Source organism: Lepisma saccharinum, chromosome 9, assembly GCF_977018435.1.
Source record: "Lepisma saccharinum chromosome 9, izLepSacc3.1, whole genome shotgun sequence".
NCBI classification, from domain to species: domain Eukaryota; kingdom Metazoa; phylum Arthropoda; class Insecta; order Zygentoma; family Lepismatidae; genus Lepisma; species Lepisma saccharinum.
In genome coordinates this window covers 43,604,099-43,618,690 of record NC_139237.1, presented here as the reverse complement: position 1 = coordinate 43,618,690, position 14,592 = coordinate 43,604,099, and the positions used below count along the sequence as shown (strand labels likewise).

Genomic DNA, 14,592 nt, shown 5'->3' with positions numbered 1-14,592 from the left:
GCATGAGATTTTCCCACGTAAGGGAAATTTTGATACTAAACTACTGGGTTATCTTCCCAGAGGCAGAGCTGCATGCCACCAGGCGCGTCCCCAGGTTGCGGATAGGGGAACGTCCAGCAGATATGTTGGCTAGCTGGAAACAGTCGCGGACAAGCAGCAGCAGGATTGGAGGAGGCAGTGAGATGTGGAGTGGCAACTTCATCTCGGTAAATACTGCAAGGCTCCGATGAAAATCCTGCGATGTGGCGAGGAGAGCCGCCACTAACTAAGCTCAGCCCCTGCTGTCTTGCAGGGAGGGGAGGGATCCCCAAAGGCTAAGGGAAGGATACCCTGACAGAAAACCAAGGGTGGGGCAGACTCGTAAGGCATAGTGAAGCCAGCTGCCCTACGGGAGTAAACCCTAAACAAATCCTGGTCCTCCAAGAATGGGGGTTGGGCATGGGGCCGACAACCCCATCCCACAAAAGGAACCACGTTACGAAACCTCAAAGAAATGTAGCCGGACAGATCTACCGACGACGGACTGGCGTGAACAATGGACAAGCGAATTATGGAAAGGGAAGGGATCTATATGTAGGGAGCTGGAATGTGCTATCTTTGTATAGGGCAGGTGCATTGAGGATGTTGCTGGATCAACTAAATAATTATAAGCCTGCGATAGTGGCATTGCAAGAAGTACGTTGGATCGGAAAAGGAGTTTTGGAAAAGAGAGAAGCAACTGTCTTCTATAGCTGTGATGAAAGACTGCATATGCTAGGAACTGGGTTTATAATACATAAACAACTAAAACATCTAGTGATAGGATTTAAAGCTATAAGTTCAAGATTATCGACATTAAGAGTTAAAGGAGAGTTCTTTAATTACAGTATAATCAATGCACATGCACCCACGGAAGTATCCACAGATGATGTAAAAGAAGATTTCTATGATGCGTTAGAGAAAGCATTTGATGATTGCCCGAAAAATGACATAAAAATAGTAATTGGAGATTTTAATGCCCAGATAGGCATTGAAGATGTGTATCAACCAACAAATTGGTAAACAAAGTATGCATAAAGTAACAAATAACAATGGTATGAGGCTAATAATGTTTGCAGCATCTCGGAATCAAGTAATAACAACAACTCTGTTCCAGCACAAGGATATTCATAAAATGACATGGAGAGCCCCGGATGGAAAAACTTACAATCAAATTGATCACATGCTAATAGATTGTAGACATAGATCAGATATCATTGATGTTAGATCTTTTAGAGGGGCTAATATCGATTCCGACCATTATTTGATTATGGGAAGGATTAGAGCAAGAATATCTAATAGTCGAAAAATGAAGGCGACTAGCCTGATTAAATTTAATGTCACGCAGTTAAGAAATCCAACGGTGGTTGAGAGGTACAGAAGTAAACTTCAAGAGGGATTCGTCGGGATGAAACCGGCAGAAGTGGAAAATGTAGATGAGAGGTGGGATAGATATAAGCTGAGGATCAGTAATGTAGCAAAGGAAATACTTGAAACACAAAAGCCAGTAAAGAAAGAAACGTGGTTCGATGAGGAATGTCAAAATGTAACCAAAGAAAAGAATGATGTATATAAGAGGATGCAGCAAAGAAGTGCAACAAGGAGAGCTAGGGATGAATATCAAGAGAAAAGAAGGATTGAGAAGAGAGTCCATAGGAAAAGAAAAAGGGAATGGATGAAGCAAGAGATGAAGCAGTTGGAAAGCCTGCATGAGCGGAAGAATGTAAGACAGATGTATAAGCTGGTAAATAATACAAAAGATGTTTTTAAACCAAGGACAACAGTCTGTAGAAATGAAACAGGCGATATAATTAGTGACAGTAGTGAAATTTTAGAAAGGTGGAGAAGACATTTTAATGATGTATTGAATGGCAGTGCACATGTAGCAGGTATGCTGGAAGAAGGATTAAATGAAGAAGAGGAAGGAGAAGAGGGCATAGAAAGTCCAAAGTTAGATGAAGTATGGGAGGCAGTCAAGATATTGAAAAATAGTAAAGCACCTGGTATAGATAACTTGCAAGCAGAGCTGCTTAAGCATGGAGGCGAGAGTGTCATTAGAGGCTTGAAGGAAATAATAAACATAATCTGGAAAAAGGGACAGATGCCAAGTGAATGGAGGACGGGTATCATAGTACCTATCCACAAGAAAGGGGACATGATGGAGTGTGCAAACTATCGTGGAATTACATTTTTGAACGTTGCATATAAAGTATTTGCAAGAATTATATATGAAAGACTACTACCATATGTAGAAAAGTGCATTGGAGCATATCAATGTGGGTTCAGGCCAGGAAAATCTACAATTAACCAGATATTCACCTTAAGGCAAATACTGGAGAAAACGCTGGAGTTTGGGATAGGAACGCACCATCTATTTCTTGATTTTAAATCTGCGTACGATAGTACAAACAGGACCCAACTATATCTGCCAATGAAAGATCTCGGAATTCCAATAGGATTAATAAGAATGGTGAGGATAAGTATGGAGGGCTCTAATAGTAAGATAAGAGTAGGAGGACAACTCTCAGAACCTGTTGAAATAGAAAATGGACTAAGACAAGGCGATGTGCTGTCCTGTTTGTTGTTTAACATTGCCTTAGAGAAGGTTATACGGGAAGCTCGGGTGCAAATTAGGGGTACCATATATTATAAGTCAATCCAGATACTTGCATATGCAGATGATGTGGACATAGTAGGAAGATCTCTACATGCAGTGGAAGAAGCATTTCTGGCCATAGAAAGGGAAGGAAAGAAGATGGGACTGGTGGTGAATGAAGGGAAGACTAAGTACATGGCAGCAGACAAAGCACACGGATATAATCCATCACCGACCATAACAATGGCTAATTATACCTTTGATAGAGTGGGTGCCTTTATCTACCTGCGTTCTGTTGTGACACATGATAATGATTCACAGGAGGAAGTAAAGGCACGACTTATAGCAGCGAATAGGGCCTATTATGGACTACATAGACATTTTAAGAGCACCATATTGTCCAGAACAACTAAGTTAACACTTTACAAGACACTGATAAGACCTGTATTGACCTATGCTGCGGAAACTTGGACCAGTTCAAGGAAAGATGAACAGCTGGTAGAGACCTTTGAAAGAAAGATATTACGAAGAATATTGGGACCAGTATGTGAGAATGGAAAATGGAGAAAGCGATTTAATTAGGAGCTCTACGACTTATTTCAAGAACCAACAGTTATTGGTGTAATAATGGCAGCTAGATTAAGATGGGCAGGTCATGTGATGCGCATGAGTGATAGTGACCCTGCAAAGAGAGTGATGTTGGATAGCCCAGGTGGACAAAGGAAGCGAGGAAGACCTAAATTAAGATGGGTGGATGGAGTGGATGAGGATGTTCGGAAGCTCCAGTATAGAAATTGGAAAGTTGTGGCAAAAGGTAGAGATAGATGGAGACAAATCACAGAGGAGGCCAAGGTTCATCAGTGGACTGTACCGCCATAAGAAGAAGAAGAAGAATTCCAAAAGGCAAAGAAAGAAAAAAATGAGAAAAAGGACGCGTTTTTAAAAAGTCATAAGGGTGCCTTCGAGAAATTTTTGCTGCCTGTAAATACAGTTTCCATTTCAAATTTCGCCACGATAAACGGAAATAATGCAGTGACACTTGACGTCAAGGGTTTTAGTGTTAGTGTTGATGATGGTGATGTTACAGAGTGTGTTCTTGACATAGTCAAAGTTGTAAGTACCAGTGACGGCGGTGACCTTAAAAGTAGCTCGTCTGTGAACCAGGTACCAAGTGCAGGGTGTATATGCGAGGAGGATTGTTTCATGTTCATCTTCTGAGCCAGGTGACAGATTGCCTCTGCTTTTAGATCCAGGCAGGCGCGTATATTCTAGGCTACCTAGGCTATCGCCGAAGCCCAGATTAAATACAGAAAATAATCGAATATCAAATGTGACTGATGCTTCACTCTCAAACAACGACCGAGGGGAAAACATGATAGTATAAAACCCGCGACTCCTGTGCACCGTACTCCCGCGAGAAGAGGAGGGGGAGAGTGAACCATGCTTCCTTATGGTCCGAGCTGAACGGAAAAAAGAAGGCTGAGCGGGGATTTTTCGTTCAAGGTTTGTTTTCCTTGTGCTCGCTCTATACATGGGGATGGACTCCTTTCCTTTAAAACTACCACCAGGTTTCAGCGGTTAAATTCTTCCCCGACCAGCGCCAGGAGGCGGTCGGTGACGTATTTGTAGTGGGTTCTTAGACAGGGAACTCTTCGTTTTACAACGGCGGTAAAACCTTACAGCGATGCCAAAGTGCTAACCAGCATGGGATTTTCCCACGTAAGGGAAATTTTGATACTAAACTACAATTTCAGGAACGGGAAAAGAGTGGCTGGCATGTGATAGGGAATTTGTCCTCTAGGCCAAAACAACACTGTCTCATCGAACACGTGCAGAACTCGCAGGCCACTGACCTTCACCCAACCACGCTTTACGATGTTTTCAACCCCTCTGCTGCTTTGTTTATGACTGGCTGGGGTAGACTGACTGGCCGGAGATGACAAAGAGCATTTTGCGAATGGAAATCGCGTTGAAGGAAGTTTAAGAAAATTAGGTTTCTTACTGTGTGGATTTTCTTAAGTGTATTGAGTGAGTGAATTACGTATATATGTTTTGAATGATCTGTGCTGCGTCGTGTAGTGAACGAGAATGAATGACATAATTAACGAACTATTGCCGAAACAATTTACTCTGCTTTTGCATGAGGATAAACTTGAAATCGTGAAGATATGCAGGCCTCTGGCATCGCAAAGAAGAGAAGAATGGATTTGATTTGTTATTTTGCGTTGCTCTTCTGCCACTTTAGCTAATCACGACGATGAGAATGAGTGACCATACGATGAAATTCATGAAGGGTCATTCACAAAGAATACCCATGTCCATGCCTGGATTTGACCCTGGGACCCCTGGCATCATAGTGTGCTGTGCTAATAACCATTTTACCACAGAGGTTGCCAAGAGAAGAATGGAGTTTCTGTCCAAATTAAATATTCAATGTAAGAAGTTTATTATACGCGTATATTTTATTCTCGCACGTAGGCATACATAGATATTTCACAATATGGGCCTCTATATTTTATAAATTACCATGAAATATTTGAAATGTTTTCCTTATTGTTTTTATATTAATGAAACCGTGATATTTTTATAATTATTAGTAAATTGTAATGTACGTATTTTAATCGCAATGTCACATCACCTTAAAATCCAAGAAATTGAACGAAAAAGAGCCTCCCATTTGAACATTATGATAAAAAGAGATAGCCCAGGTTTTAAACCCAGCATACGCCACTGGCCAGGTGATCGGCCGTCAGTTTTAAACAGTTCCGAATTTGATTCAATCATTCAAAATAACCCTATTCGCATCATAAATCATGATTACCCAAATATAATGGTGATAATCGACACTTTTCATCTGAACATTATTAGCGTGTTATACAAAACTGGGAAACGGTCGACAGAAGGTGGTTTGTACTCGAAGAGGAAAGATAAGATTTTCTGTTTTTGTTGTAAGCTGTTTGGGAAGAAGGGTGGGCATGCTGGCAAATGAAGGCTGCGATGATTTGAGGCATTTAAGGTATCGACTACAAAACCATGAAATATCAGAAAGTCAAATTCAATGCCTTAAAAAATGGAACGAATTTGAATTTAGACTACGGAAAAACGTAACTATTAGTGAGCAACAGGGGCTGTTGATTTCACAGGAAAACCAACACTAACGTGAGGTCTTTAAACAAATACTGTACAGGGTGGCTGCTCAAAAAGTCACTAAACACCCTCGGTACAAGACCACTGCAGTGCGCAACATGGAAATGGTGATGACCAATCGTTGCCAGGCCAAGGGGGAACCACATTGACGCCACCCGCACGGTCGGCGGCCATCTTGATGTCCGGTATCTTGAATTCAACTTCAGAATTTTAAATGGGAAGGGGATGATATGATATATCAAATCAGGCTAGAATTCACGAGAAATGCAATGGTGAAAGTTTTTTTATATATCTTTAACCAGTAAAAAGTTATGACTGAATTCTTGTACCAATTTGCTCCTTTTCGAGGTGTTAGAAAAATGCCTTAGAATTTGTTTAGCGCATCGGTAATGCATCGAGATCAAAGTGATGTCTAGGGAGAGAAGTTCGCATGCCATTGCACAAGATTTTAATCGGATAAATCCATGAAGAGCTGTACATTATGAATAGTTGTCACGAACAATTACAGTGTGACGCTTCCATTAAATGAAAAGTCCTTCACAGTGACAAGGCTAATGTTTATGTTCATAAGGAAGTTCATAAACAGAATATTCGATGCTTTTTATCTGATAACCCATTTTCAACAGATCAAAGCTGAATGGTTAGTGCTGGTCAGGGGCGCCGACTTGTCAAAACTATTGGGGGGCTCTGATCATTGAAATAAATGAATAAATGACTCACTTCCTCCTTTTTTTAAAAATAAAAATTTCGTCTTCGTATAGCGGTTTTTAAGCAGCTGTTATATTCCTCATGCAAATGAAACGTAACATGAAAAACGTGTTTCTGCTCATTTGTTTCTTAGATAACAATTAACATTTTCATTTAAAAGTAGGCTATGTATTTACATTAAGAGGTCATCATAACAGTATTATGCCGGCCTCGGTAGCCGAGCGTGTTGGGTGGTCGGCTCAACTCGCTTTGATCCGGAGGTCTCGGGTTCGAGTCCCGGCGAGGGCATGGGTGTGTTTTAATGTCCGCAACAGACTTGTAAAGAAAGGACGGGTGCAAAGAACCTTAGTGTTGACGTACCCATAAAAGTAGCGAATATTTACAATATTTAACAGTTTTATTTAATTATTTACATAATTAAATGCTAACACAAATCGCAGGAAAATAGTTTTACTTTTTTGTTCTTCCTACAATATTTTACTTTTTAAATTTAATTTTGCAATAATAAATAAACACATAGCACGCCGTGCTTTAGCAATAATGCCTTTGATCATAGCCGTTCCTGCTTTCGCAATACAGACTTTTCATAAGCTTTCCTTGCGTACTTTACAGCAAGCCAGTGTTAAATAAACTCAAAGACTTTAGAATTATTTTCTCCTTATTCTTTGAACTAGAGGAAGAGATTTCGAGAATAACTAAATATCGTACATATCAATATTGTCTGAAAGTCGTGTTTACGACCTCAAATTGTTCAGAATTCACTAAACAACATACTGGTATAATTGTCATATCACCTCGTTATTATGAAACTCTTTTTAGTAAAAATGTTAACAATACTCATAATTATATACTTAGTATATAGTAATAAGTCATGTGTTTTGCTGTCTCCCTTCATAGCCCCCCCCCCCAAAGTTGATGGTTTAGCGGTCTCAGTCCCCCAAATTTGATGGTCTAGAACATTTCAAATGTGTATTTAAAGTTAAGTTCATGTTGCACAATTCAGAGTAAACTTTACAAGAGAAGCAAAATAATACATTAGATCCTCTTAAGCAAAATTATTTGAGGGGCTCTGCCCCCACTTCATTAACATTGGGGGGGCTCGAGCCCCCCAAGCCCCATGGAGTCGGCGCCTATGGTGCTGGTAAGTTAATGGTGTGGCGTGCTGTGTGGAACACGATTGGTTAGTCAATTTTCCATCAACGGAACCTTAAATGCTTAGGGCTACTTGGATTTGTTAAATAAACAGTTCTTTTCATCCTTGCTTATGGAAGAAGGATACTTTTTACAGAGTTTTTTCAATAGGGAGGAACGCCAGATCACTATGGGAACGTTGTGAAGCAGTTTCTGTCCAAAGTTAGTTATCAGATGACAAGGGTCGCATATTCTATTTATTAACTTCCTTATGAACATAAACATTAGCCTTGTCACTGTGAAGGACTTTTAATTCAGTATCACACTGTAATTTGTTCGCGACAACTATTCATAATGTGCAGCTCTTCGTTGATGAATCCAATTAAAATCGTGTGGAATGGCATGCGAACTTCTCTCCCTAGACATCACTTTGATCTCGATGCATTACCGATGCGCTAAACAAATTCTAAGGCATTTTTCTAACACCTAGAAAAGGGTCAAATTGGTACAAAAACTTTTTACTGGTTAAGGATACGTCGAAAGAACCTTCACCATTGCATTTATTGTGAACTCCTAGCCTCATTTGATATATTATATCATCCTCTTCCCATTTAAAATTCTGAAGTTGAATTCAAGATGGCGGGCATCAAGATGGCCACCGACCGCGCAGGTGGCGTCAATGTAGTTCCCCTTGGCCTGATAAGGATTGGTCATCACCATTTCCATGTTGCGCACTGCAGTGGCCTTGTACCGAAGGTGTTAAGTAACTTTTTGAGCCACCCTGTATGTCATGAAGCATTTGGCAGAGCTTAATCTAGCATTACGGGACCTGGGGCATAAACTATTCGCGGAACGTATAATAATTCTTTTTCTCAATTTTTGTTCCTTAGTCTGAAGTACAGGTGCCCTACAATCATAATATAAACACTATTACAACTTCATTTCGTTTTCATTTTGATGTACGCCATTGCCTTATAATCAAAGGGTCCCGGGTCGATTCCCGCTGGAGGCACATAGTGGTTCGGATCCCACTTTAAACTGTAGGTCTAGTACCGATTAGCCTCTCTGGGCATAAAGTGGACTTAAAACAACAAATCAACCTACAATCGATCTCATGTAGGCCTACCTCTAGTATGACGTTCATTATATTTATTTGCAAAACCGGGAATGTTCAGTATCATATTGTTAGTTTAACTAAAAAGAAAAAGTAAAAAAGTAAAGTGCTCCCCTGTGCTTTGCACCACGCCATGAAGGCGTATAGGGGGTGTGGAGTTAGGGCCCCACACTTTCTTGATCACGGCCGAAGGCGGGGGTGATGTGATCAGCACCACGCCTTTATCCCCCAGAGTTTCTTCAGGTACTCACTTTATACGACGCTGGGTGGGTGCCGCTTGAACAGGTGGAAAAAATCCCGATTCTCACCTGCCGCGGATCGAACCTGGTTTTCTCGCATGGTAGTCAGACGTAATATTTAATCATATCCAATAACATAATTGTTTTCTTTACTTTTCATTGAATTTTGACACTGAGTGAATTTGCATTTTTCCATAAAATAATATTTATCATATTTCATTCTATAAGTAAACAAACAATATATGTTAAGTGTTTTTGATACAAATCTTTAGAACACTATCTTAATGTAGTAGCTACTTTGCTTGTGATTTCAGTAACATTGGACATGTTTAAGTATGCCAAAATAAAATACGAAAGCAGGCTATGTCAGATTAGTTACTTAATTGGAATCCTAAAAACTCGTAAAAAAAACGCGCACAAACTATTATTTTTATGTACCGCGGTGTCCGCTGGAGCGCGGGGCCTCGGGTGAGTGCCCGAGTTGCCACACCCTAAGGCCAGCTCTGGCTGTCATTAACCCCTTTCCGTATTTAGTAAGTTTTCTGATATATATCAACAAGAAGGGTAAATTTATAGTACATGGCTGTGAACACGCAGGATATTTTTTTCTAGGGCTTGTATTACTAAAACAAAGTCTCAATCAGCAAAAGTCATTAAGAAAAGCTTGTTGCCAAATTTTAAATGTTATTGGGGCTAAAGGGCTATACTGCGAACGCGCGCTCCTGCTTAACAATAGATAATAATTACACAATTCTAATAAATAACTTGGCGTTAGAGAAGAATTTTGCGAGAAACTGATGTTATCGATATTTTAACATTACATAACACAAAAAGCCTCGCGGATATAGTTCGCACAGGGCCTCGCGTTCCCTCGGCAGCCCTGAAAGAACTACACTTGCAGTGCTTAGGACATGTGAAGGGGCGTGACTCCAAATAAATGGGAATATACACGGTTATGTGTGTGTGTGTGGGAAGAGAGAGAGAGAGAGAGAGAGGGAGAGAGAGAGAGGAGTTATTAGTTTATTTCAGAACTGACACAATTCCTAATGTATGTAGATTTATTCATACAAATTGCATCACTAAGTGCTGAAAGAATTTTCATCTGTAAGTCAAGTCATAACAAAATGTTCGGTACATTTCAGAGCACCATGTCTTGCACTTTGAGAAAGTTTCCTTAAACGCCTACACAAACGAGACTCTGAAGATTAGCATAAAAACCAAGGTGGTGAAGGCTTTGGATCATCCAGGATTGCCATGCTCCTCACAGTTAAACTACAGCGCGTTTCAGGTATTAAATTTTATTTTCTGCAATATTTAGAGTCTGCTTCTTTACAATAGGCAGTTCAATGTCAAATTTTCTCATTATAGGCTATTTCTTTACTTGCTATGCGGAAAAAATATAAGAATTATTTCCTTGAGAAACTAAAGCATGCTTCTAACTAGATGGCATTTTAAGTACGATTATATGTAGAATATATCTGAGCCATTCAGAAACAATTTTTAAAAAGCTTATTATTAAATTACAGTTGGCCTGTTACCGTCTTTAAAACAGTAAAACCTGTTACTGCCAGAAGCAAATTTCTTCGACCTCGAAGTCTAAAAAGAAATTCATATCTCAAACGGAAATTAATCTTTATAATATTGTATAAATATTAATCTTCTCAGGGATGGACATTCACTTCTATTTGCTGCAGATATTTTGCAAAGCAATTTATATTGTTATTATTCGTTATTCCCTTGCATGTTGGAGCCGTGGTAGTTCAATCGGTATGGTATCTGACTATCACACGTGAGACCCAGGTTCGATTCCCGGTGTGAGTAATTTCAGGTAGGAATATTTTTTCAGCAATGTTCCGTGCATGGAGAGGATTCAACCAGCCTCCAATAAAATGGGCACTTGGATAGAACCCTGGGGGGTAAAGGCGAGCGCAGCGTGGTGCTACTGACATCATCTCAACAAGTGGATAAGATTACGAATGTGGGGGTTTGTATCTCACATTTCTCGTTACGGATTCCATGATTTGATCGGAGAAAATCTTACCATGTCGGCAGATTATTTGTAAAAGTTGTTTAAAAGTCATTTTAGTGCTGAGAAAGTCTAATCAGAACGGATCTTATAACGTATGGTGAAAAAAATTTGCACAAAAAGAAAACGCTGTGGTCAAGGGCAAAAATGCACAGATGTATTTCGGGTGCTGGTTGGTATACAAGGATGGTATCTGAACATCAATGAACAAACACATTCACACCGAATCTGCTGGCCTTGCGACAATTTTGGGGCACCTTCTGCATAGATGGAGCAAATGTTGATGGATCAACATCGCGCAATCATCTGCAGATCCGTTGGATGAGGGTTGCAACGGTTCGTGGTTGATAATTATTGGCATACACCATCTGCTTTAAATTTGCCCAGAAGTCTTCAATGGGCCGCAGTTGGGGAACATTAGGGGGATTCTGTTCTTTGGATATGTAAGGGAAACCTAAGTGCTCCATGGCCGCAAGACTTTGTGCAGCGTAATGGCAGCTGGCTAAATCTGGCCAAAAAACAACATTGTCCCCACGATGGTATTCATTGATAAACTGCTTCACTTTAGGCAAACAGAACTTTACATACCGGTCGGCGTTGAGTGCAAGGCCAGCCTTGAAAAACTGAGGTTTCGACAGTCCTTATCACTCATGGCAAGCCATAGCAACACCTTCTGTGGGAATTTTGTTTTGGCAACAAAACGCACTGGATCGGGCACGGCAGCAGTTCCAGGATCATAGTAAGTAGGTTTTCGGCTACCACTCATTGCCATCTAGGGTGAAATAAGTCTCATCGTCCATGATACAAATCACGTCATTTGTTGCAGTGAACGTTTTTGTCACAAGGGTTCGTAAACGCTGTTTCTGGACAACAACTTGTTGCTCCGTCACTTTTGGCATAGTTTTTCGTTTATATCTCCGTATCCCCATCTTCTGTAATGCTTTCTTCACTGTGTTTTTATCACACTGAAACCTCCTACCAAGCTCACGGTAGGATTTTGCCACCTTACCTGCAGTAACACGTCGCAGTTGTTGCAACACTCTGGGTTCATTTAACTTCGACTTCCGTCCACTGCCCGGCTTTCTTTCCACATCGATTCCCTTCTCCAATTGTGACACAATATTATAAACCGTACGACGGGAAAATCCTACACGTAGAAAATGTTTCACAAGCTCGGACTTTCGAACATCACGATTCTCTGTCCAATATTGCACGATCATTTTCCGACGGTCGTCTTCTTTCAGCTCCATACTGACTTGTTTTTACACCAACCTTCTCTTGCTCTTCACACTACATAACTGGTAAATGTACAATCCAACACAGCTCAAATGGTGTGTCAGTGTTCAATATTGCCAGCTCCGCAGGGTTGCAAACTTTGTGCAAATTTTTTTCACCGTACGTTAGTTGAAAGTAGCATTAGAGAAATAAGCCTCCACCGAGAATCAGAACCCATAACCCCCCTTCATTGTAAGTTGAAATGACCATAGCTAACTAATAAATATGCAGCCAAAACTGCCTTATCTTAAAGCGAGGGAAATTCTGGATAACAAAAAAGCAACTAATTTCCAGGGTGATTGGAAAGTCCCGATCGATTAGACACACAGAAGAATTGTAGAATGTGACGAAAACTTGGCGAGTTTAGTTATTTTTATGTATCATTCATATCTGTATGTCTAATACGTTGGAAAATACAGTGTTTTGAAATCGAATGAATCATTTATAGTAGTTTAGTTTAATGTACTGTTCACAACATTTTTTTGTTGCACGAAACACTACATTGCTTACACGATTATTGAGGTCCTGAATATTAACTTTAGCTGGGTATACCTTGGGTTTAATAAAGAATCAATGGTGTTAGGTGACTTGGTACAGCTTCACTCACAAGATCCAAGATCCCCAAATTGGTTCGCGTGTTTTACAAAAATGGATCATGACTTTATTAACACCCTGTATTTGAATGGAATAAATTACAGAATAATTCGCGCATTCTACCTCATAAAATATATTTTTATTTCCCTCCTAGTGCATCACGAACGGTGTCTGGAAACACATTATGGATGCTGCCATCCATGGATGAAGGTGGAAAACTTCCCAGAATGCAACGACAAGAATGTGATGAACGATCTGACGTATGCTTACGTCAGCTTCTTCATCACCTACGCGAGCAACTGTTCCTGTCCCAGATCGTGCACGACCGTGAGCTACTTAGTGGCGAGCGCCCCTGAGCCTTGGGGAACAGGACACGATGGTCGGAAGAGTGTTCGTTGCCATGGCGACCAATACGGTGGAGGAGGTATGAGAGTATGGCTTCTCCATGTTTCTGGCTGACGTTGCAAAAGGGGGGGGCTGGGGCTCTTCCTGGGGGCCTCCCCCCTCTGCCTGTGTGATCTGATAGCTGAGTGAGCCCAGAAGGGGGCTGCTGCTGTTGCTAGCTGCAGAAGGGGTAGAGTTAGGTGGGTAGTACGTGCTCCCCTTATAACATAGAGCCACCTTGCTTCTTTGACGTTAGCAGAACAGTAGTTTGTGTCAGGGTGAATAAAAATCATGATTCTTATTTCTTTTAAAATAATTTTTGATGTAAATCGAATTTTTCTTATTAAATCGATTGCTTATTTTTAAAAAAAGACACTCTTAAAATTGCTTGTATGTTTTTTGGCACCGTATATATCATAGGGTGCGTTTAACGAAAATAACTGGGCTCGTGAATCTGGTGAAACCAGTTATTTTACAGACATATGGGACATTCTAGGCGAAAGTGCAGGCGCAGCGTATTGTTTAGAGAAAGTTTCCACATGGTGTCCAGCGGAAGAAATGTCCTTACGGCAAAAATAAACTCTACTGTGGACACTGTTACTCATTTTAATCACATTCTAAGAACGGTTAAGACATGCTTATCTTGTGCATGTCGCTATGTTAAAATTATAATATATTTTCCGAACTGGTGCAGTTTGAATCCATCACCACGCGCGTTGTCTGGAAGCAGTAGACGATTCTCACCGAACAAACCAGCCTCCTGGCCTCTGCGTTTGGTGAGTCTCGTTCTTGCACGAAACGCACGGAAGCAGTTATGGGACAGCCAGTTACCATAACTCGTTTAACGCGTTAAAATCGTTCGACTTTCGGAACGAGCCCATAGACATGTTTCTTTATAGAATAGATTTTTCTGGTAAACCGCCATGTAATATATTTGAACTGTTTGATTGAAGCAAATAAAAAATTATATGTAAATATACATTTTTCTGTTTCTGATACTGTATATATTAACCTACTATCGAAATGTTTGTTGAGTATATAAAATAAACTATACAAATTTCAATAATTTTTTCTTCTACTGAAAGTATAACATTATGCATGTAGTATATGATTGTTACTTAGAATATTTTTAAGTCTTTGTAGCGGAATTTGGGCGATTTTTGTAATGACAGTTTGGAAAATTTCAACCTGATTTGAATCAGACTACCTTGGTTTGTATGGAATGAATGGAGGAAATATAGAAAAAGTCTACAGTACACACACAAACACCGAAAGGGAGAGAGAAGAGAAAATAAAGAAGTAGTCCTTGAGAATGACAAGAAAGGGAATTTGAGAGATATAGGGAGGAATGAAACACAGA

The 14,592-nt window shown here is 40.2% G+C and overlaps 1 protein-coding gene across 1 annotated transcript; it reads left to right on the top strand.

Moving 5' to 3' along the window:
• The first annotated feature begins 438 nt into the window (after positions 1 to 438).
• On the top strand, positions 439 to 1,041 carry LOC145992412 (protein CFDP2-like). Its single transcript, XM_083128794.1, has one exon. The coding sequence runs from the start codon at positions 439 to 441 to the stop codon at positions 1,039 to 1,041; it is 603 nt and encodes a 200-aa protein (XP_082984920.1).
• Positions 1,042 to 14,592: the final 13,551 nt, after the last annotated feature.

What these genes read in the sequence shown, in the direction of transcription:
- LOC145992412 (XM_083128794.1), top strand. Translation starts at nt 439, where the DNA reads ATGGGGCCGACAACCCCATCCCACAAAAGGAACCACGTTACGAAACCT.